The sequence below is a fragment of the Typopeltis vanoorti genome, chromosome 13 (genome assembly GCF_054136105.1).
Source record: "Typopeltis vanoorti isolate ZY-2024b chromosome 13, IOZ_Tvanoo_1.0, whole genome shotgun sequence".
Classification (NCBI taxonomy): Eukaryota; Metazoa; Arthropoda; class Arachnida; order Uropygi; family Thelyphonidae; genus Typopeltis; species Typopeltis vanoorti.
The window spans coordinates 73,801,884-73,827,362 of NC_143561.1; the positions used below are offsets into that span (position 1 = coordinate 73,801,884).

The 25,479-nt window shown below is 37.0% G+C and overlaps 1 protein-coding gene across 5 annotated transcripts in view; it reads right to left on the minus strand.

Moving 5' to 3' along the window:
* Positions 1-25,479, minus strand: part of Oseg6 (intraflagellar transport protein Oseg6) — a 745,559-nt gene that overhangs the window by 465,156 nt on the left and 254,924 nt on the right. For all 5 annotated transcript variants that reach the window (XR_016549279.1, XM_090403102.1, XM_090403101.1 and 2 more), the window contains one exon: positions 9,091-9,213. Coding sequence is in view for 4 of the 5 variants with exons in the window: in XM_090403102.1 (XP_090259228.1) it covers positions 9,091-9,213 (123 nt within the window). In the remaining variant the exon portion in view is untranslated. The remainder of the gene's footprint in view (positions 1-9,090; positions 9,214-25,479) is intronic.

A 25,479-nucleotide genomic window follows, 5' to 3' on the forward strand; every position in this document is an offset into this window, starting at 1 on the left:
AAGCGAAAATATACTTCGAAAGAAGAAATGGACGTGGGCGAGACACATCACAAGACTCAAGGACAATAGATGGACAAAAGTTTCACTGGAGTCACAGCCATATGAAGGTAAAAGATCAGCTGGAAGACCTGAAAGAATATGATCAGACGATATATGAAAAACAATTGGAACTCTTTGGCACCAACAAGCTCAGGATAAAAACAGATGGAGAGAATTGGAAGACACCTATTGCCAGAAGTGGCTACAGGTGTCTCCCTTTAGAACTGAAGGAAAATAGCCACAGGAAAATAACAACAGACAATGAGATACCATCCCAAAACATCATACTACCTCCACCAATGTGTCCTAGTTCTCTCCAGATCGGAGCATGCCTAACACTTTGTAGAGCAAATCAGGACTCGTCGGTAAACAATACCTACCCTCATTAATCTTGGGATCAGTTGGCATAGAACCTGGCCTATAGCATACATTCTCTCATGTTGTGGGGATAGAGGCAAGCAGACTACTGGTCACCTAGCATACAGACCACCTTTGTGATGTAAAATTTCGCACAATAAGTAATTCTATAACTTATCATGCTCGGTTTCACAAAGGTCTTAAGTCAGGAAAATACGTAAAATGTAATATAAAAATTGATGTAAAGTGTACATGTGATAATGGTTTATAATACATAATGTATGTAAGGTTTTTGTATTTTCTTGTAACAGTTTGTGCCCAGCACAAAAGAAAGAAACTTTCTTTGTTGAATAATAAGTCAGAAAAGAGTTGTTAATGAAGAACAAAAGTAAGTTCCTGAAGGGAAAAGTCACAGTGACTTGCAAAGGTCAGAGAGCACCAAGAACAAAGATTTCAGAAAAGGCACGTGAAAGTGATGTCGACATGTTACATACTTACCTGAGAGTAAGCGTGTAACATGTGAAGATGAAAGAAAAAGGAAATTGAAAGATATTTAAACGACCTCATGAGTAGGAAGGTGGGGGAAGGGGGTTCCCAAGTTCTCAGCGCTTACTCTTCCCTGCAACTATAGCCAGGAAACAAAAGAGAGACCTCACCGATATAGTTCCAGAACCCCTCCCCCCAGCATGATCCCAATTGAAGATTTTCAGTTGCCAATGGCCGAGGAAAGGAAAGGGGGGACCATCACCCGCAGTCCACATCGAACCTTCACAAAAGATGCCGTTCATTGCTGGGACATCCTGAAGAATAGGCGCAACGCTATGAACAAAAACAGAAATGGGACATCATGACAGAACATTTACTGAGTGTAATTTGTGAAGGAAGATATGTAAGTAACTGTGACAAGTTAATACTGTAAAATCCTGTATAGACAGAAATTTTAAATTAAATTCTTTCTATACTGATTTTACTTAGGAATTTAAATTAGATTGATATGATTGTAATTTTTGTAAATATCTGACTGCTGAATTAGTGTACAACAACAAAGAACAAAGAAAATTATGTATAAAAGAATTGTAGTAATAGAATATTTAAGACAAAGAAATATCCCAGAGGGATTAAAATAAGACCTGAGGCTATCACATTTATGAAGGTCAAAAACATATGGGTTTTCCTGCCTTAACGCAGCGACAAAAAAAAGGTGGCAGGTGCAGACCCATGCAAATACCCAAGGAAATGAAAGTGTAGCAAAATTGAAGGTCATTAGAGCAACTTAAAATGGGGAGAAATTGAGGGCAAAGGAAGTCGGAGGTTCGTCATCTCAGAAGAGGTCACTCAGAAGTTTTTCATCAAGGAAGGTCGGTCATAGGTAGCCAGCGGACCGCTAAAAGAGGAGAGGCTGATATTGATGGTCATTGCAGGATGAGCACGCTTTCACCCAGTTTTCTGTTCAGGCTCTCGGTTCGTATATGTCCTGTTGATTCTATGTCAAGGGACGACCCGTTCCTGCCAACAGATACTCGAAGATGTTAGATGGGTCGTTTAAGCAGTGAAAGAAATGAATTCTGGACTTCCAGCCACCAAGGTGCCTGCTGATTGCCAGCAGTAGAAGTGCTCTGTCGATGCCGAATAAAGTAGCCCGTAAGTGAAAGGAAATATCAGAATGAATTAGATGGTAATGATCTCAAGGATCTACTGATATGGACTAGATGATTTAAAATCAAGTAAGGCCTTCTATATGTGATTAACTTAAGGCAAGATTGTAGTAGAGAATGCTCTAGCGGATTTTGTTTGTTTGAGTGACTGAAGTTAATTCAGGACTGAAGGCTATTAGCTAAATATTGAGAATTTACCTGCTTAGTTGTGAGATAAGATAGCGTGTATAGTTACCTAGTGTTTAAACTTGCCTGTTGTATAGCATTTCTAATATATGAATTAAGTGTAGGCACAATTATTGCCATAGTCTGTGTATGTAGTGAAAATTTGTTGAACAAGGTTTATTAGTGTAATCTCCTAGCCAAAGTTAATGAGAAGTATAGAGTCAGAAATATTTTGTGTGCTTAGTATTAAACGTTACTGTAACTTGATTAGTATGAATTAACTGCTTTCTTTGTCAAATAATTTGCCTGATTCCTGCATACCAATGCACTGCTCATAAAAATGGAACCTATATGACCTAAGGAAATAGTTTGCCATGACTGTAGAATAGAGTTTTACGTTGCTTGATAAAGTGTTGAGAGTTAGAAATATTTCTGTGCTAAGCGAAGTATTTTTTCTTTGGAAAGATATTTAAATCTTATCTGTGATTTCAGATGGCGCAGTCGAAATAAAAAAAAATTTTCAGAAATCATTATTGAAAAAATATGCTTGCTGTTATAACAATGGAATTCGGCTCTAGCCCGAGGCAAATTCCCAGGTTATAAAATTACTTGCACGTGAATAATATAATTACAACCTTGAGAGGGGGGGGGGATCAAAAGGTTAAGAAAAAGGATTAAATATAGGAGACTAAATCAAGCAATGGATTAGAACACTCGGCGTTATTACGACGAAGAAGTAAGATAAGAAAATTAAGTAAAGTGAAATATTGAAGATACAATTTTGAACAATAAATAAAAATAATACAATTTTACAATGGTGGTGTTATGACAAGAATTTAATAAGTATAATTGAACAAGTAACGGATAAATATTGAATAGAGATTTAGAATCAAGTATAAATAAAAATTGAGTAAATTAAACATAAAAATTAATTTAAATTTTACAATACTCTTGTGGCATGGAATAAGTTGCTATGTGAATTTACGTAATGGACTATTAATTTTATAGTGTAGAATATTTCAGAAGGTTAGCCTCGAACTGTCTGAGAGTACCTATAAAAGCCTAGAATCAAGATTTAGGAAAACTAGGAAAGTAAAGTATAGCTATATCTATTTGATGTTTAGACTGTAAATGCATTTCTCAGTTATAATAAATAACTTGTAAAACAACATGCTGATCTGATATTTGTCAATGCACTATCTCCAAAAAAATTGAGAACCTGTGTGCTAGTAGTAAGTTGTCAAGACTGATACAATGATGCAAAAAAGATAAAGAAATAGTTCCAATTAAGGTCTCGAGTCCCTGCATTGTCATTAATCTACACACCAATCCAGTACTGTCGACAGGGTGTGGCATAGAGGCAGCCTGCTTCATGGCACTGCTTAATAAGGGAGCTCATTCAGCCATATTGCGGTAGGCGCCGTCGCTACACTAACAATTCCTGTTAGCATAGCAAGTGCAGAAAGAAGTTTTTCCAAGCTTAAACTGATTAAAAATATTTGCGAACAGCAATGACCCAAGAAAGATTGGGTGATCTAGCAACTATATCGATATAGTTGCTATAAACGATAAAGTTTATAGCAACTTTATTATAGCTTTATCAACTATAAAGCTTTCCTTCACCATATTTCTGGGATGCTATTTGTGACTGTTGGAATTGGTTACAGGGTCAGTGAACCACAGACTCAAATGCCACCATCTGGCCTCAAGCTGAGGCGGACATAGCTTATAATTTAAATTTAGAAGAACTTATAAACAGTTTTATCGTGTTTTGCATTAATGTTTCTCTTGTAATTACAACAAAATAGCAGTTGGAGATTTTCTTATATTTATGCCTTACAATCCATCAGGGCGATATTTAACTATTTGCCTCAGGGCACAAGCTAATCTGCCGACGGCCCTGCTCCAATCCCCATTCTCAAAAGTGCAGTCTGGTTGGCAGAAAAAAAATTTTCCTAGACTGTAGAGTGTGAGAGATTGGATAGATAGTAAACATATAGCTGTCGGCGATCTAAATAAAGCTGAGCACACGTGCAATAGAGATTAAGGCAAGGCAGGAAATAGAAGAAAGGGAACGTTAACGGAGTGCAAGTGAGTGAAGAAATAAAGGTAAAAACTTTAGTTATATACAACTTTACAAATGCATATTACAAACTCATATATAATACATAATAGAGGAAAAGTTTACATTCATTCCTTCTGAACAAAATGAGAGCAGATAGCAATATTCCTGTAGCCGACACAAGATCATATCATAGGTGATACAGGGTAGAACTCCTGTTTTGACGAGATGATAACTGAAGATATCTGTCACCCGCTGCAGTTGTAGACAAAGCCTTCCTTCACCATATATCTGGAATGCTGTTTTTGACTGTTGGAATTGGTTACAGGGTCTGTGAACCACAGACTCACATGCAACCATCTGGCCTCCACCTGACTTTTGCTAAACTCTACTCTTACGATGGGTCATAACGGAATTCGTTGGTTAAATGATGTTTGCACATATCCAAGAACTATTCCATCACAAAATGTCTTGTTCTCACTCCAGATACAAAAATGTAAACCAGTCCAAAAGGCCAGCTTTTATATTATTATTATTATTATTACTCAAGACCTCATCTGGGAGGTCCTTTTATCATACACGTAGTCATCATACCATGCTTTAAACACACTCAAATTCTCTGCAGACACTACACTCTTTCTTGGAACAGGCATTCCAATCATTCACAACTCTCTGCATGAAAAAAACCTGTTTCTCACTTCCTTACTCACACCCTCTTCATACATTTTCCAGAGATGACCTCTAGTTCTCCCCTAATCTCCCACTATTTTCTATTCAATCTCTCCAGCATTGAACTTGTAGGTCTCTATCATATCTTCCCTCTTTCTCCTATCCACTAGACTCTGTAAATTGCATCTTCTCAACCTTTCCTCATATTCGATATTGCAGAGGTCAGAAATTACCTTAGTCAGTCGCCTCTGGAACCTTTCCAACATCTCTTCATCCTTTTGAAAACCAGTGACAAAATCTATCACAGTAGTCCACACATGGACTACTAGAACCTTCCTACTTTTACAAGTCAGTGTCCTCCGCATCATTCCCAGAAGCCTTTGTGTTGTCTTCACAATTTTGGCTATGTGACCCCTAAATTTCAGATCCTTATCCACTATCACCTCCAGATCTCTTATTTCCTCCACCTCTGACAACATATCCTCACCAAGCATAAATTCTGCATCCCATCTTTGTTTCCCAAATTTTAAAAACTTACATTTTGCAACATTGAACTCACATCCCCATTCGCATCCCCAATCACTCAATTTATTCAAGTCTTCTTGTAAGGCCACAACATCTTCTCTACTCTTCATGGTTCATCCCAACTTTGCATCATCTGCAAACAACTGAATATCTCAATCCAAATCTTCACCAATAACATTAATATACAAGTTAAACAGTAATGGCCCTAAAACAAACCCCTGAGGTACACCACTAGTGACTTTCTTTTTCCGGGATATTGCTCCGCCATACACAACTTGCTGATACCTATCAGATAGCTGGTCTCCGATCCAATGCACTAATCTAATATCCAACCCCCATCTGCTCTAGTTTGAATATCAACTTATCATGTGGTAGTCTATCAAAAGCCTTTGTGAAATCTAAGTATATTACTACATATCCTTCTCCTCTGTCCAAGGAAGCAGTCACCTTATTATAATAAGTAAGTAGATTACTAAAACATGATCTCCCTTTAACAAATCCGTGCTGTCCATCAAAATAATACCTGCTGTCAACCCAATTCTGGATTCTAGTTCTCACAAGCTTCTCCAACAACTTAACCACAATATATTTCTGTCACCTGATTTATGAAGTGGCATAATCTTGACCTCCTTTCACTCCTTAGGAACTTGACCAAGTGCAAGGCTCGAATTAAAAAAATATGTCAAGGGCAGTGTCAACTTCCTGACACATTCCTTCAGAATACGTGGTGATGTATTATCAAGTCCCACAGCCTTATTAACATCTAGTTTGCTCAACTTCACATACACCTCTTGTTTACTTACAGTCAGTCTCTCTCTCTCTCTCTCTCTCCTCCCCATCATCAACTGCTCTCAATCTCTCCACGAAGTCACATTCAGAAGATTAAAAGACCTTTATGAACTGCTCATTAAGTATCTCCACCACATCTTCTGCAACAGCTGTCTTTATACCATTTTCCCCAATCAATGTCATCCTCCCATAATCATTCATTCTTTTGCTTGCTACATATCAAAAGAACAGCTTAGGATTCTTTTTTGGCTTCATTAGCTAACTGCTGTTCATACCTCACTTTTGTTATCCTCACCAACCAAGTCACCCACCTTGCCTGGTCTTTGTAATCCTCATGGAATTGGTTATTTCCACTTCTCTTATGCTGCCTCCATAATGCCCTTTTTCTCTGTATTGCATGCTTAATCTCTTTATTCATCCATTTCACACCTACCTTATTTAACCTTCTCACCCTTGAAATACATTTAGACATTGCATCTACTAGATAGTTCTTGCAAATCCCCCAAGCTGCATTCATCTCTTTTCCAGCTAACTCCTCATTCCATGCTACACCTACAAGCTGTCTCCTGAGCGCTTCATAACCCCCCCCCCCCGTAGTTCCACATATACCCTTTTCTCACAGAGGTTCTCACACTGCTGACAATCATCCAGGTAGTCACCTCATGGTCACTCTCACCAATTGGTGGTGATTTCACTCCTCATTTAGAATTACATCCTCTGATGAGATGACCAAATCCAAGACCCTCAATCCTCGCGTGCCCTCTGTTACATACTGTCTGAGTAGTTATCCCTCAAAAACTCAAGAAACTCATTTTATTTACTTCCAGTTCCTATCTCATCATTCCAGTCAATATTGCCATAATTAAAATCACCCATAATGATCACTCTTATCTTATTTGCTTGGCTAATTTGATGATACATTTCATTATCACTACCATCCACATTACCTGGTCTATAACAACATCCAACCAAGTATTTCATTCCATTCACCTCTATCTCACACCATACTGCCTCAAAACCACTGGCACTATTTCCCTCTTGCATCTCTACTTTGTATGGACATAATTCTTTCTCTATCATTAATAGCGCTCTCCCCCCCTACTTTTTTACCCCTTCTATTCTCACGAAACACATCATACCCTTTCATCTCTATTCCTGTCAGGATGTCGTCCTCATCTAACCATGTCTCACTTATTCCAACAATTTTTGGGTGAACAGACTCAATTAGTGCAACCATTTCATCTGCCTTGTTTCTTACACTTCTAACATTTGTATACAAACACAACAGCTCATTACTAGATCTGTAAAATGGAAAATGGCGATTTTCCATTCTGCTTATTCATTTTAGAACCCTCTTCAATTCCAACTGTTTCCTCTTGATCCCAGGTCATCTCATTCCTTTCCTGTCTACACATGCTTTCACATCCTCTTGGAGCATCACCTTTCTCATGCTGTGTACCCTTTTCCACCCTGAGCCTCCCTGTTTCCCTGTTCCTCTTGCACACCCATTCTCTCATTTATTGTACTCATGCCACTCACTTCCTCATTCATAATCACCTCTTCAATCTCTCCTGTCTTACACTCCTGCTCTTCCACATCATTTCCCACTTGATCTGATTCATTCTCTGTACTCACTTCTCTACATTCCAGCAGTCTCTCCAAACGACTCACACCATAACCACTCAAATGCAGTCCATCGCTCCCATAGAGTTCGTTTCATCCTTCAAACTCATTCCACACATTAACAAACTGTACTCCCGTCTCCTCACACATTTCAGCCAGCATATCATTCATAATCCTTGCTCTCCACCTCATCTCACCACAGTCATACCTAGGCAACACACTGACTACCCTTCCTGTCACACTATTCTCTTTTATCCTTCTAAGCAGCCTCCTGATATCCATTCCAATCACTCTACTCATTTTACTGCCTGGAAAACATACCTTTTGCATCCTCTCATCCAGCACACCTTTAATAATGAAGTCGTCAAACAATGCCACTCGCTTGTCTTTCGTTAATGATTTGTTTTAATCGTTTACACCCAAATTTTCTTTATTTCATTCTGCATTCATTTCATCTCTTACCTCATCCAAGCCAACCCAACTTTCGAATCTCACATCACATTCTCTCTATCATTCAATCTTTCTAATTTTTTAACTCTTGACCCCCGCTTCACACTTTCACTCTCATTCATCCTTTTGAGTTTCCGTACTTTCAGTCCATGCATCCAACTTTTGCTATCATTCATTCTTTCGATTTTTCCCACTTTCGAACCTTGCATCATTCCTCATCATGGCTAATTTGCATATACTGCTAACAATAGCAGTATATGCAAGGACCATCTCATTGCTTGGAGACACCAAGGATATGAAAAATGTGCTACTGGTGACAGTAACATTTCAAAGAATATAAAAATATTTAAATTGATATTTAAATGTTAATTTTGACTGAGAAGCAGATTTATGATGAATGGAATGCAAGATGATTCTTGCATTCCATTCATCCTTTTCCTTCAGAATTATAGTGATTTTTCTCTATTCCATTCCATTTCTCCTTTTCCTTCAGAATTATAGTGATTTTTCTCTTCGGTCCTTAATTTATGGAAACCAGTGTATATTAAAAGTATACACTGGTTATACAATGTTATACAAGTACTCAGGGAGTTTTGGTACAAACTACACACACACACACACACACACACACACACACACACACACACACACACACACACACACACACACACACACACACATATATATAATTAAAATTTTAAAATAAAGTAAAAATCTGTATACTGTATACATATCTGAGTTAATATTTTAACTTACATCTGTTCCAAAAATCAAAAATTCATTTGTCAGGGCATGACAAGTGATATGGACGTTACTATAATCTCCATCTGGAAAGAGTCGAGATTCCTTTTCTTCATCTTCAGCATGTTCTAACTCTAACTAAAAATCATTTAAACAAGTCACCTGCTCAAATTTATGTTTATGCATTCACTCTTTGAAAAAAACATTTAAACATGGAAAAAATTTCTGGACAAACTTCAAATGAAAATATTATACAGATAATTATGTAAATTAATTTATATGTTGATAATATACAAAGCTCAAGTATACTTACACTTCTTGTAACTGCCTGGAATACTGTACTCCTATTATTAAACTAGGCATTTATTTAACAACAGACATTTACAGGATTTCAATATAATTTCCATTCTGCCCAACATTGGATGTCTTATTCTCCTGTCAGAAAACTTTTTTTTTTTTTGACATATTTGATGTGTTGGGTCACCTCACTGTTTAAGAGTACCCCTTTCTAAGGGGTACTCCTAAACAAAAATAGGTAAAAATAGCCATAAAAATTAATATTTATTTAGAGGAGTAACATGGAAATTTTTTCAGAAATAACACCTATAACTATGTGACTAGTTTGTTATAGTGTATAGTTTTCTACAAGAATTTCTTTTTTGGAATGCACTGTGCCTAATGGGACATCGGTCAGGACTTTTAGTTGATAAAAACAGGCAACAAGTTGCCTTATCTTCATATTGCAAATTTGGATTACACAATTTTTGTAAAATCTTCACCCTCTTCAAGATGACTCTTTTATTAACAATAAAAGCACATTGGGAGTATACATTCATATGCTCTTGATAGGGTCACCCAAGGCATGAAGGATATTCCATTTTGCCCAACTGAATGGCATATAGGCAAAGACAGGGTACCACCTGTTATTAATTACTCACTAGATAGATATGGAGGAAACCATATATAAATATCATACTGACTCGATAAACAAGGACCATCTCATTGCTTGGAGACACCAAGGATATGAAAAATGTGCTACTGGTGACAGTAACATTTCAAAGAATATAAAAATATTTAAATTGATATTTAAATGTTAATTTTGACTGAGAAGCAGATTTATGATGAATGGAATGCAAGATGATTCTTGCAGTATCATGAGTAACCACAATGGTGGTCACTCAAGATACTGCAACCAGAATTAGCATAAGGGAAAGAAGAGGTTGGTTTCTTGATCCAAAAAGAATATTAAGCATAGTGTCATAGACTTTAAACCTGCGAATAGTAGACTTGCAGTTCTAAGATTAAAGGGTTAACCATTAACTATATCTGCTATACAAGTATATGCACCAAAAAACTCATAAGCTGATCTGGAAGTGGGTCTTTTTTATGACTAAATAAATAACCTGCTCTATGAAAAACCCAAGAAGACTTTTTATTAGTATAAGGGAACTGGAATGCAAAAAAATTGGAACAGATATAGAAAGGAATTTTCTCCCTTCTGTTGGCCCTTTTGGACTAGGAGAAGCAAATAGTATGCTGAAAGAGTTGTGTAAGGAGGAGAGAGAGAGAGAGAGAGAGTGCAGTGTATGGATGTGTGGCATGTATTTAAGAGAATAATGGAATTATACAGAAGTGATGGACTGTATTTGAATGAATTTAGAGTGAGTGAACTGGAGAAATGTTACTAGATAAAAGTGTAATGTGATTCAAGCAAGAGAACAGAAGTAAGAGGTGAAATTAGAAATCAGGAGAGTAGAATAGAAGAGAATGAAGTGCTCGGCAATGGAAACAGTAGTAGTGTGAGAGATGAAAAGAAAATGGGAAGGCAAAAGGAACAGGGAAATGGAGGAGCCCAGGTGGACAGGAAAACATGGCATAGGAACAGTGAACATTGAAAGTAATAGTGAATGTATGAATGGGAATGATAAGCATAAGAATGGAGCGGATCAGGATGTAAGTGGAATAGTTGAGATTGAGGGGATATATGAAGTGCTGATAAAGATGATTGGACAATGGCAGGTGTGGTGGGGAAATCACAACGAACAAGTGGCCTAGATAGTTAGGTAGGAGTGGTTATAGACCTAAAATTGATGGTGTGTTTATTTACAAAAAATGCCAGGAGTATCAGAAACAGGGGAAATGTAATTATTTCGCAGATTGAGTCTATTCATCTCAACTTGCTGGAATAAGTGAAACACGGTTGAACAAAGTTAATATCCTGAAAAAACAGAAATGGGAGGGTACAGTGTTTTTCACAATAACAGAAAGGACAAAAAGAGAGAGGAGAGTGATGCTGATGACAATAGGGATTATGTCTGCATAAAGTAGGCATGAAAGAGGAAGAAAAAGTGGCGATAATTTTGAGGCAGTGTGGTGTGAGGTGAAGGATGACAATATTTAGTTATCAATAACTAAGGTGGCCATGTTGCCTCCAATTGAGGAAAGTGACTGTGCAGTCTTGCTTGAGAGACTGTAAAACATGAGGAATATTCTATCAAGAAGGGTTCTGGAACTACAAGGCAGGTGATTATAACATGCTTTGGAAGGAGCTTAAATCTGTACCATGGCATAAAACACTGCAGGGTAAGGATGTTAGTAGTGCATGGGATATAGTTAAGGGTTATCTAGAGGAAGTAGTATTAAATTATATGCCTAGGATAAAAAGAGTTAATCAGATAGGAGTTAGACGGATGAGTAATATCATTAAATACAAGCTGCAGAAGAAGAAAATGCTGTGAGAATATATAAAGAGAAAGGTGAGCAGCAAACTAATGGACAGTACAAGCCTCAGGCAAGAAAGGTGACCAGCATAACAAGGAAGGCAAAATCAGATTATTATTATATGACACCTCCAGGGAGTTGACTCATTGAGGGAGGGCACCTACTCTACAGCTCTGTCTCCACCACTCGATTCACCAACTACAACGAATCGCAACTACAATCATCATCTACACCAACACCATCTACTGCCCACCACCACTAGTACTTTCACAGACGATTTTTCACCTCAGAAATTATTTCACTTCATGGATGTTTGTGCCCACAGCAGGAATCGAACAAACAGCCTCTTGGCTGGAGAGCAGATATGCTAACCACTTGGCCAAGCAGGCTAGTGATTATGAAAGAAATCTAATCAAGCAGGCCAAAGGAAATTCGAAAGAGTTCTTTCATTATGTGGCAAGTAAGAGAAAGAATGACTATGGAAGGTTATTCTTAATGAGTGATGATGATGGCCACTAGACGACAGAAGCAGATAAAATAGTTGAGTTACTGACTGACCACTTTGCAAGGGTATATCATCCTAGGGAGGTTATTGCTTTAACCTATGTGACAAACACTAATGTTGATAAAGAGGTGGATTAATTGGAGGTTCTTAGGAAATTGCAGAATCTCAATACAGCTGTGGGATTAGATGGTATATCAGCTAGGGTTTTGTGAGAATGTGCAAGGGAACTAGCAATGCCTATGACTAAGCTGCTTAATTTAAGTCTCAGCTCTGGTAGAGTTCCAAGGGAGTGGAAAAAATAAAATAATAATTCCCTTGCATAAGGGACATTCTAAGACTACAGTAGCAATGATCTAGAAAAATCTAGCCCTCACACACCCTTCTTGGTAGCCTTCATTCTCAGCTTCCAATCATTATCTCAGGCATAGTGGTAAAAGTACTGGAAAAATTGCACAAAAAAGAGAATTCAAGAATGGGTGGATAAAAATATGATACTGTATCATATTTTTATGATACAGTATCATAAAATACTGTCTGTTTCTAATAGAGTAACAGCTGAGTTGGATAAAGGAAATGATTACATGATAATTCTGTTGGATTTTGCAAAGGCGTTTGACAGAATACCACATGGAACTCTGTTACTAAAATTAGAACAAATAGGGATGGATATGACACTAGTTATGTAGATAAGAGGGTGGCTGCTGGACAGATATGCTTAAGATGCAACAGTCATCTCATTATAACAAAGTATGACAAGGGGAAAACTACAATTATAGCAGTTCCCTGGCTGAAAAATCACTCTTTTATTATGGAATTGATATGAAGAAAGGAATTACAATCTCACTAAAAGACAACTCAGAAAACTGAACTCATTACCAGATGAAGTTGTAAACGTTGCTATATTCCCTAAGTTCTATGGTTCACCTAAGAAAGACATTCCTTTTCATCCAACTGTTGACTGCATAGATTCACCTACTTAGTAAATAGACAAAGATTTCGCACACCTATCGAAAGCTCAGAGTGGCAACTTCCAATCTCATTCATAAAAAATTCTTCTATTTTCTAGATAAAGTGAAAAAATGATTCCCTACAGCCCACTGATATAATGGTTACTTTATGGTTTTAATATTAATGGTTTATATAATACACTACCCACGTGTTAAGGTTTAAGTGCTGGGAGGACATCATATTGGAGGTTTATTATTATTATTATTAAGAGAGACCTCCAGGGAGTCAGAGACTCATTGAGGAAGACCACATACTACACATACCAGCTATCATACTTATTCTTGAATTCATTCACACTGCTTGCACTCACAACATCCAAAGGCAATCCATTCCAATCATGCACCACCCTCTGAGAGAAAAATCTAGCCCTCACACCCTTCTTGGCGGCCTTCATTCTCAGCTTCCAAGGATGCCCTCTCGTCCTTTCCCCACCCTCCATAAATTGAAAAATTCCATCAACTGAAATCCTGTATGACACTTTCAGAAGTAAGTCTCAATCATATCACTCCTCTTTCTCCTGTTTGATAGTGTCTGCAGTCTACAAGTTCTCAATCTGTCTTCATAATCAGTATTCCACAATGCTGATATCATTTTTAACACTCTCCTTTGTACTCTCCAATATATCAGAATCACAATGGAAACCAGGAGACCAGACCTGTGCACAATAGTACAAGTGAGGTCTTATCAAGGCCTTGTAAAGAAGCAAGCAAAATAACATCCTTATCTTTTTACACGTGAACGTTCGTTTCAGCAATGCAATTATCTTTTGATTTATATTTCCAATCTTTGCCACATGGCTACTGAACTTCAACTTACTATCTATTAACACTCCAAGATCCCTAGCTTCTTCTAGCCTAATCCCATCAATATAATACAACACTGGATATCTATTCATGCCAAAGTGAATGACTATACATTTACTGATATTAAACTGACACCCATTTTCCCATGCTCACAAGTCCAGCATATTCAAATCATTCTGCAAGTACTGTATACCAGCAGCATTCCTGATTACCCTACCTATCTTTGCATCATTAGCAAATAGCTGTATGTTGCATGTCAAATCCTTCCCAATATCATTAATGTACCTTATTTGAATAATAGTGGACCAAGCACTAATCTTTGTGGTACACCATTTGTTACCTTAAACTTTGCAGACTCAGATGCCACTTTTTGATATCTGTCAGTCAGCCATTCTCATATCCATGCTAATATTGTATAACCCAAACCCATTTTTTCCAATTTATACAACAGTCTACCATGCTGTATTCTGTCAAAAGCCTTAGCAAAATCCAACAGTATCATGGTGTATCCATTCCTCTTGTCTACTTCAATGGTAACATTGTTATAGAATGTGAACAAGTTACTAAAACATGATCTTCCCTTAGTAAACCCATGTTGTTCATTGCAAAGTAGACATTCACTGTCAACCCATTTCTGAATGCGAGCCCTAACCAATTTTTCCAAAATCTTCACCACCACTCCTGAGATACTAATTGGTCGATAGTTGGATACATCGGTCTTTGCCCCACCCTTGTGCAATGGAATTACCATACATTTCTTCCATTCCTGCAGATCCTTCCCTGTTCTGAGACATATTAAACAGCCTTGTCAAAGGAATGGCCAGTTCAGCTGAACACTTTTAGCACACATGCTGATATTTCATCAGTCCCTACTGCTGAATTCTTATTCAGTTTGTGCAACAACTCTAATACCTCAGCCTCACACACACCTGCCTTTCTTCATCTAGTGAAGAGGTAACAGCGAGTTCAATGTTGCATTCACCAGGTTGGTAGCTTTTAACAAAATGGGCACTCATTAAGTGAACAACCTCTTCTGCATCTGTAACCCTCACGACATCTGGATTTAGAAGAGTTATTCTTTCATTTTCATTCTTTCTTTTACTTGCAACATATCGATAGAATTCTTGTGGGTTGTCTTTAGCATGCAGAAACAGTTTCTTTTTATACTCAGACTTTGTTTTCCGCGCAACAATTGTGACAATTCTATCCTGCTGCTTATAACATTCATAACGGACATTATCCTTATGCAAATGATATTCCTTTCACATCATCCTTTTCTTAGGAATCTTTTGCTTAATAAGATTACTCATCCATTTGACTCCTACTCTATTTATTCTTTGAACTCTCAGGACACATTCTGATATCGCATCATTTAAGTATTGTTTAAATGCTTCCCATGCACTTTCGAACTGAACTTAAACTGAACGTTTAATGGAATATTTACGGCACTTTCCTAGTGCTTTAAATGTTCCATTAAACCTCCAACATGAGGATAAACTACATCTACTTTCAGAAGCATTTCCAAAGGATACAGTGAAATTATTCAACCTTGTTATGCACTCTGGATATGTTATTTGTCAAAATAAGTTTTACAGTGAAGTTGAAAGAACCACATTGGGAAGGTCACTTGGACTTGAACTTGCTAACTTTTATTTAGAACATTTAGAAGATGTTTCTTTTCTTGTTCATATACCCTCAGCCTTCATTTTGGGTTTGCTATATTCTTCTTCTCATTATTATTCTTATTAAGCAAGACCTCCAGTAAGTCAGCAACTCATTGAGGGAGGGGGGGGCACATACATGCACCAGCTGATATACTTGTTCTTGAATTCATTTACAACATCATACACAACATCCAATGGAAATCCACTCCAATTATACACCCTCTATGACATAAAAAACCAGATCTCGCCCATTCCTGGGGGCATTTGTTCTCACCTTCCAAGGATGCCTTCTCGCCCTTCATAAAATGAAAAATTCCATCAACTAAAATCCTGCATGACCCTTTCAGAAGCCTGTAAGTCTCAATCATATTACCCCTCTTTCTCTGTTTGCTAGTGTCTGCAGTCTACAAATTCTCAATCTGTCTTCATAATCAGTATTCCACAATCCTGATATCATTTTTAACACTTTCCTTTGCACTCTCTCCACTGTATCAGAATAACAACAGAAACCGTATATGATAGAGAACTACAAGTTAGTAATGGGTTGTTATAGAATCAATGTTGGAGAGCGTTTTACAGAAAATGGTGGGAAATCAGGGGAGAACCAAAGGACATCCCTGGAAGCTGTATAAGGACGGTGTGAGCAGGGGAGTGAGAAGAAGGTCTTTTGCATGCATAGTTGTGAATGATTGGAATTCCTTGCCTGAGGGTGTAGTGTCTGCAGAGAATTTGAATGTGTTTAAGGCATAGTATGATGAGCTGTGTGTATGAAAAAAGGACCTCCTAGATAAGTCTTTGGCTCCATAGGGGTCTTGGATTAATAATAATAATAATAATAATAATAATAATAATAATAGCCAGGAGACAAACCTGTGCACAATAGTCCAAGTGAGGTCTTATCGAACTCTTGTAAAGAGGCAAAATGACATCCTTATCTTTATGCATCAAACTTCGTTTCAACATTGCTTTATATCTTTTAGGTTGTATTTGCAATCTTTTCTACATGGCCACTGAACTTCAACTTCCTATATACTCACACCCCAAGATTCCCAAGCCTGATCAGTTTCTTTTAGCCTAATCCCACCATTATAATATGACAATGGATATCTAATCACACCAGAGTGCATGACTTTACATTTTATAAAGTTGAAACATCCATTTTCCCATGCCCACAATTCCACCCTATTCAAATTATTCTGCAAGTACTGCATATCCACGGCATTCCTGATTACCCACTACCTATTTCTGCATCATCAGTAAATAGCTGTTTCTCACTCAAATCCTTCCCAATGTTATTAATGAAGAGATTGAAGGACCAAGGACTGATCCTTGTGATACACCACTGGTTACCTTAAATCTTGCTGACTCATCTTCCTCATGCACCACTTTTTGATATATGTCAGTCAGCCATCCAACCACGCCAATATTTTATAATCCAAACCTATATTTTCCAATTTATGTAACAGTCTTCTATGCTGCATTCTGTCAAAAGTCTTAGCAAAATCCAAAAAACATCACAGTGTATCTATTGCCCTTGTCTAGCTCAATGATAACATTATACGCATGGATAGGCTTATGTGTTCATCAGACATGTCGTAATAGGTTTCACGGTATAATAAGAACACAGATGGTTAAGAAAATAACTATTTATTAACTTAAAAGCTAATATTTCGCTGGTATTATATCCAGCATCTTCAGAGCACACAACACAAATTTTGTTACAAAGGCAAGACAACCACAATCCGGTGTAACAGTGGGGCTAGTAAAAGTGATTGCAACATGCAACACAAGACTAAAGTCCTAATATGGTGCCATCCAGGTTAAAAAAAAAAAAAAAAATTCAAAGTTTTGAAATAGTAGTCCAAATGATAGTCTTAAAAAGTTTGAAAAGTATAAATTAAAAAATAAAAGTAATAAATATTAATTTGGTCTTAGGATGACTGTCTCCCAAATCTTTGGTAGATTTATACAGCCATACTTGTTAAGGTTTGGAGTATGTTTTAAGGCTTCTGTGGATTCCAGGAATAACCTCTCTGACTTGTAGAAGCTTCTGTGCATTACTTTTGTTTCTTTCAAATTGATCCTGTGTGCAGGGGTATCCAAAGCATGGTCTGCCAGACCCGACTTACCACAGCGAAAGTGTCGGATATATTTTTAGTGTTCACTGAGGCAGATGTCCACATTTCATCCTGTCTGTCTGTAGTAGGCTTGATGGCAAGAACAGGGCACTTCATAGACACCTGGATGTGATAAAGGAGTGCATTTGTCCTTAGGTGAATGGATGAGAGTTGCTAATTTTATATAAAGTTTAAATACTGTGCATAGTTGGTGTTTGTTAAGCACCCTAGATATATTTTCAGATGTGCCTTTAATGTATGGGATGGTAATGGTTTTGTTGTATTCTTCTGTGGTAGATGGAAGGGATTTATGGGTAGCATTTAGTGTGTTATCTATTTTACGGGGATTATAACCATTGATTAAGAAGGTTTGATGTAGGTGAGAAAGTTCAGCAGTGAGAGCAATGTCATTGGAACAGATTGCTCTAGCTCTATGGGTTAGTGTTTTTAAGATACCATATTGTTGAGAAGGGTGATGGTGTGATTGTTTGTGTAAGTATCTCCCTGTATGTGTGGGTTTTCTGTAAACCGAAAATGATAAGGAGCCTTCTGGAAGACGTGTGATCAGTGTGTCCAAGAAGGGCAGGCAGTCATTGGCTTCTAGTTCCATCGTAAAGTGGATTTTAGGGTGCTGGCTATTTAGATATTGCACTAAAAATGTATTCAATGTGTCTGGGCCATGTGGCCAAATAGCAAACACATCGTCAACATAGCGTAGCCATGTTGACGATGTGTTTGCTGTCTTGCCTTTGTAACAAACTTTGTGTTATGTGCTCTGAAGATGCTGGATATAATACCAGTGAAATATTAGCTTTTAAGTTAATAAATAGTTATTTTCTTAACCATCTGTGTTCTTATTACAACAATGATAACATTATTATAGAATGTAATCAAGTTACTAAAACATGATCTTCCCTTAGTAAATCCATGCTGTTCGTTGGAAAGTAGAGATTCTCTGTAAACCCATTTCTGAATGTGAGCCCTAGCCAACTTTTCCAAAATCTTCGCCATCACTCCTGAAATACTAATTGGTCGATAGTTGGATATGTCAATCTTTGTACCAACCTTGTGCAATAGGATTACCATACATTCTTTCCACTCCTGTGGAATTTTCCCTGTTCTGAGATTCAAATTATACAGCCTGGTCAAAGGAATAGGCAGTTCAGTTGAACACTCCACTCTTTCAGCATATGTGTTGATATCCCATCAGTCCCCATTACCAAATTCTTATTCAGTTTGTGCAACAGCTCTATTACTTACTCCTCATCCACATGACTTTCCTCATATGGTGAGGAAGTAGCAGTAAGTTCAATGTTGTATATACCAGGTTGATAGCTTTTAGCAAAATGCCTGCTGATTAATTGAATTCTAGTAGCAAGGCTTATACGTTGGTCATACATAGCTGGTAATTAGTTTACGGAATTAACAACGCATATAAAATATATTAATTAAAGGCAACTTTAATGAATAACTTCTATATTTCGGCAACGTCACATTGCCATCTTCAGGAACATAAAGATATGGTATGTGCACGCAGGCACTAACAAAAGCAAATGAGGAAGAAAGCAAGAAACTAATATTGTTCCTAAAGTCAAAGACAACCAAATTAGCCCAGAGGGCACCATTAGCACTTTAGGAACAATATTAGTTTCTTGCTTTCTTCCTCATTTGCTTTTGTTAGTGCCTGCGTGCACATACCATATCTTTATGTTCCTGAAAATGCAACGTGACGTTGCCGAAATATAGAAGTTATTCATTAAAGTTGCCTTTAATTAATATACTTTATATGCATTGTTAATTCCATAAACTAATTACCAGCAATTAATTGAATGAATCACTTCTGCATCAGTCACCTGCATACCATCTGCATTGAGTAGATTTTATTCATTTTTTCTTTTACTCTTCATTCTTTACACTTAATTCTTCTTTCTTTTACTTGCAGCATGACGAGAGAATTCTTTGGAGTAGTCTTTAGCTTGCAGAGCTAGTTTCTTTTCATATTCAGACTTAGCTTTACAACAGTTGTGACTCTTCTGGCCAGCTGCTTATAATATGCATAAGAGACATCATCCTTATGCAAATGGTATTCCTTCTACAGCATCCTTTTCTTACAAATCTTTTTCTTGATAAGATTACACATCAATTTGACTCCTTCCTTATTTATTCTTTGAACTCTTGTGACACATTCTGATACTACATCATTTAAGTATTTCTGAAATGCTTCCCATGCACTGTCAATATGCTTCCCATCCAGCAACCAATACCATTATGCTGAACCTGGTATATGCCAGGTTCAGCGTAATGTCAAATAGCTGTTTAACAATATGTTGGTCATAATTTCCTGTTTTGCAGTTCGGCATGTAATAGCTTTTTCTGAACAGAACATTCATAAACTTAGTCACTTCCCAAGTGAGTACTGCATGATCACTGTCATGAACCAGAGGCAGAATAGTTACATCTTTAACTGAAACACCCCCTGACACTATAATCAAAGCTAACACTCTTTGACCTCAAGTTCTTTGTCTCACATGCTGATTGAGGAAGCTGTCTTGCAACAGTTCAATAAATTCAGTTTCATTCTTCTGATAAGATTGAACTTCTATCCAATCAATGTTTGGATAATTAACGTTCCCCGTTACTCTTTATTTGGTGATGCATTTCTTCGTCACTACCAACCGAGCCACCAGGTGTGTAACAACACTGCACTATCTATTTTAATTCCTATAAGAAATGGTAGACTGTTCCATAAATTGAAGAATATGGGTTTGGGTTATAGAATATTAGCATGGATAAGAGGATGGCTGGCTGACAGATATCAAAAAGTGGTATATGGGAGATGTGAGTCTGCAAGGTTTAAGGTAACCAGTTGTGTACCACAAGGGGTCCACTGTTATTCAAATAAGGTACATTAATGATATTGGGAAGGATTTGAGAAGTGACATACAGCTATTTGCTAATGATGCAAAGATAGGTAGGGTAATCAGGAATGATGCTGATATGCAGTACTTGCAGAATGATTTTAATAGGTTGGAACTGTGGGCATGGAAAAATGGATGTCAGTTCAATGTCAGTATATGTAAAGTTATTCACTTCGGCATGATTAGATATCCAATGTTGTATTATATTGGTGGGATTAGGCCAGAAAAAACTGGTGAGGCTAGGGATCTTGGATGTTAATAGATAGGAAGTTGAAAGTTTAGGGGCCATGTGGCAAAGATTGCAAATACAAGTCAAAAAATAACTGCAATGCTGAAATGAATGTTCACATTTAAAGATAAGGATGTTGTTTTGCCTCTTTACAAGGTGTTGATAAGACCTCACTTGGACTATTGTGCCCAGGTCTGGTCTTCTGGTTTCTGTTGTGATTCTGATATATTGGAGAGAGTACAAAGGAGAGTGTTAAAAATGATATCAGGATTGTGGAATACTGATTATGAAGACAGATTGAGAATTTGTAGACTGCAGACACTAGCAAACAGGAGAAAGAGGGTGATATGATTGAGACTTACAAATTTCTGAAAGAGTCACATAGGATTTCAATTGATGGAATTTTTCAATTTATGGAGAGTGGGGAAAGAACGAGAGGGCATCCTTGGAAGCTGAGAATGAAGGCCGCCAAGAAGGGTGTGAGGGCTAGATTTTTCTCTCAGACGGTGGTGCGTGATTGGAATGGATTGCCTTTGGATGTTGTGAGTGCAAGCAGTTTGAATGAATTCAAGAATAATTATGATAGCTGGTGTGTGTAGTATGTGGCCTCCCTCGAATAGTCTCTGACTCCCTGGAGGTCTCTCCTAGTAATAATAATAATAATAATAATAATAATGATAATCCTAGTTCAAATAACAAGGAAACAGTACACTGAGTTCCAGTCCCATACATTTCTGTCATCTCAGAACTGATTTATCATTCAAAGATAAGCGGTCTCCTCTAGCTCACTCCTGGTGTCTACCAAATTCATTGTGATTGTTATTGTGCTTACTTCAGAAAAACTGGATGCTCTGTAGAAAAGAGAACACAAGAACACCAGTCTAATATTAGCCACAGTAAATCTGAGAAATCTGGCATGGAACAGTATGAAATAGATATAGACTACAATATCCTATGGTCTGAAACATGCTTACTTCATCAATGTTTGTATAGATTGAATGTTTGTTTAAAGAAAGCACTAAGGCTTTACTTTACCATCTGAACTTAAAATGGATCTACTGCCTCTGTCTACCTAAAATATGGGAAAGTCTTATTCTAATCAAACATAAATATATTTTTTTAAATAGTTAATTAATAATTAATATTGCAACATTCTCTCAGTTATACCACTGTATTGTTTTATGTATAATATCATGCAGCCCTTACTTTTTCAAATCAATCCATTGTTTGCATTTTGCTTTGTCATTAACTATTGCCACCATTAATGATGGCCCATAATATTCAAGCCGAAATTTATGTCCTTAAGTAAACAGTATTACTTTATTCCTTGTGTAATGTGATATACAACTGTTTACAGATGATGCAAACTGGGGAGAGTGATGAGGAATCAAGTAAATGTTGTAGCCTTACACAGGAGGACTTGAATAGACTGTACTCACTTATGTAAAACTTTATAGACTCCATGTAAGTATACACTTGGCAGAGAAATTTTTTTATTATTTTTTATTAATAAATTTATTATTATTATTCAGGCTTCTATGGAGTCAAAAGACTCATTGTGGGAGGTCCTATCTAAGAAACACAAGTTTATCAAGACTCATCGAGGGAGGTCCCTCCTAGGAAACAAAAAGTCTATCATACCACTCCTTAAATGCATTGACCGTTCTCGCTCTCATCACTCCATCAGGCAATACATTCCATGGTTCAACCCCCACCCCCATGCAAAGAAACCACTCCTCATCCTCTTTCTCACAGTTTCCTTTCGTAACTTCCAGGGATGGTGTCTTGTCATGACTCCTTCCTGCTGTTCAACCAAGTAAAAGAACTCCCCAGTGTCAAAAGAAGTTGATACAATAACCTTGGAATGGTGGTAGATAAAGATCTGAAGTTCAGAGGTTATGTTACCCAAGTTGTGAAGTCATCACATCAGATTTTTTATGGCAATGATGCAAAGGACCTTAACACGCAGAAATAGTGGTTCTGTTTCCATCATATACAGCCTTAATCAGGCCTCATATGGATTATTGTACATATATGGTCCTGTAGTTTTCATGGTAATGAGGATATATTGGAAAGGATCCAGAGACGATTGACTAAGGTGGTAATTGGTCTTTAGAATGTGGAATATAAGGGCAGATAGATGGAATGCAGTTTACAAAGCCTTGTGTAATAGGAGAAAGTGAGGGAATATGATTGAGAATTTTAAAATTGTAAATGGTTATCACAGGGTTAATGTGGAAGAAATTTTTCATAGAATGGAGTAGTGGGTGGAACAAGGGGACATCCTTGGAAGATGTATAAGTGTGAGCATGGGAATAAGGAGTAAGTTCTTTATATGGAGAGTGGAATGCATTGCCTGACATTGTGGTAAATACAGATACTTTGAATGAGTTTCAAGCATGGTTTGATGGGCTTAGTGAATAAAAATGTGTGCTAATAATAATAATAAAATGACAGGCAGTTGAAATAGCTAGGCAGTATTTTAATAAAGATGGAAGATCAAGACAGAATATTAGAAAAAAATTGCAAAAAAGCAACAACAGCAATCCAAAAACTAAAACCACTATAAACAGATAACAAGCTTACAATCTGCTGTTAAAAGGATTCCATACTTTAATTAAAGGAGCTTCTGAACAAATAGTATGAATTCTTTGCAAATACAAACTATATGCTACTTTCAAACCAGCATAAAAATTATGCTGGTTTTTCCTATCATTCACCAGGGATAAATTGTCACTATTGTCCTTGCCTAGTGTTTATCAAGTGCCCTGTTCATGCTGACTTTGCTACTTTGGATAGATTTACCATTCTGCTGAGATCAGAATCCAAGAACACTGATATTACATTAAGTTTCTAGAATTAGAGGGTTTATACCAAGGAACAGATTTAAATTTGATCATCTATTAATGAAATAAAGAGCCAAAAGGCTTCACTTCGGCAATGTAAAAATTATTTAAATTATGGGGATATTTAATCCCACATTATTTCAAAGCCAAATAAGAAACTCTAAGATAGAAATCAAAGAGTTTCATGCCAAATATAGCAAGCTATAAAAGTTAGGCGAGTCCAAGTGTAAGCAAATACCTAGGTAGTACAATACCAGGCAACTCGTAGTAAAGGTGGATAAAGCTAGGATCACTATTCTTAGTATTAATCCTAATGTAAAACTCATCCCCTAGGAGATGTATGTTGTTTTACATTGAAACCGGTCTGGGTAGTGACCTACCTCCCTTAATTGAGGTCTCATCAGTGAGTAGGTAGACCAAAAAATACCAAGATTGTACTGATAATAGCTTTAATACTTTACCACACAAGTTGTTAAAGAGGTGCACAAATAAATTAATGAAATAAAGAGCCAAATTAAATAATTTTTACATCGCCAAAGTGAAGCCTTTTGGCTCTTTATTTCATTAATTTATTCGTGCATCTCTTTAACAACTTGTACGGTAAAGTATTAAAGCTATTATCACTACAATCTTGGTATTTATTGGTCTACCTACTCACTGATGAAACCTCAATAAAGGTTGAAACCGATCTGGGTAGTGACTTATCTCCTTTAATGTAAAAACAACATACATCTCCTAGGGGATGAGTGTTTTACATTAGGGTTAATACTAAGAATAGTGATCCTAGCTTTATCCACCTTTACTACGAGTTGCCCGATATTGTACTACCCAGGTATTTGATTATGCTTGGACTGGCCAAACTTTTATAGCTTGCTATATTTGGCATGAAACTCTTTGATTTCTATCTTAGAGTTTCTTATTCGGCTTTGAAATAATGTGGGATTAAATATCCCCTTAATTTAAATCATTTTTACATCGCAGAAGTGAAGCCTTTTGGCTCTTTATTTCATTAATTTATTTATGCACCTCCTTAACAACATACGGTAAAGTATTAAAGCTATTATCACTACAATATTGGTATTTAGGGATTCGACCGTGAGATGCGGTGATTAATACCCTTGGAGGGTAATGGATGGCAATGCTGTAGCCAATGAAGTTCTAACTGGGGCTCGGCTATTGCTGTTACCTTTTTGCCAAGATCAGAGCTTTAATAGCTCAATAAGACCTTATCCCTACACTGTCCTCTACAGATAACGGGGAAGATGAAAAGCATTCTTGCTTCGCCCCTTTAAGCCAGTCCTTATAAGGACTATCTTGGTATTTAGTAGTCTACCTACTCACTGATGAGACCTCAATAAAGGTTGAAACTGGTGTGGGTAGTGACCTATCTCCCTTAATGTAAAACAACATACATCTCTTAGGGGATGAGTTTTACATTAGGGTTAATACTAAGAATAGTGATCCTAGCTTTATCCACCTTTACTATGAGTTACCCGGTATTGTACTACCCAGGCATTTGCTTACGCTTGGACTCGCCGAACTTTTATAGCTTGCTATATTTGGTATGAAACTCTTTGATTTCTATCTTAGAAA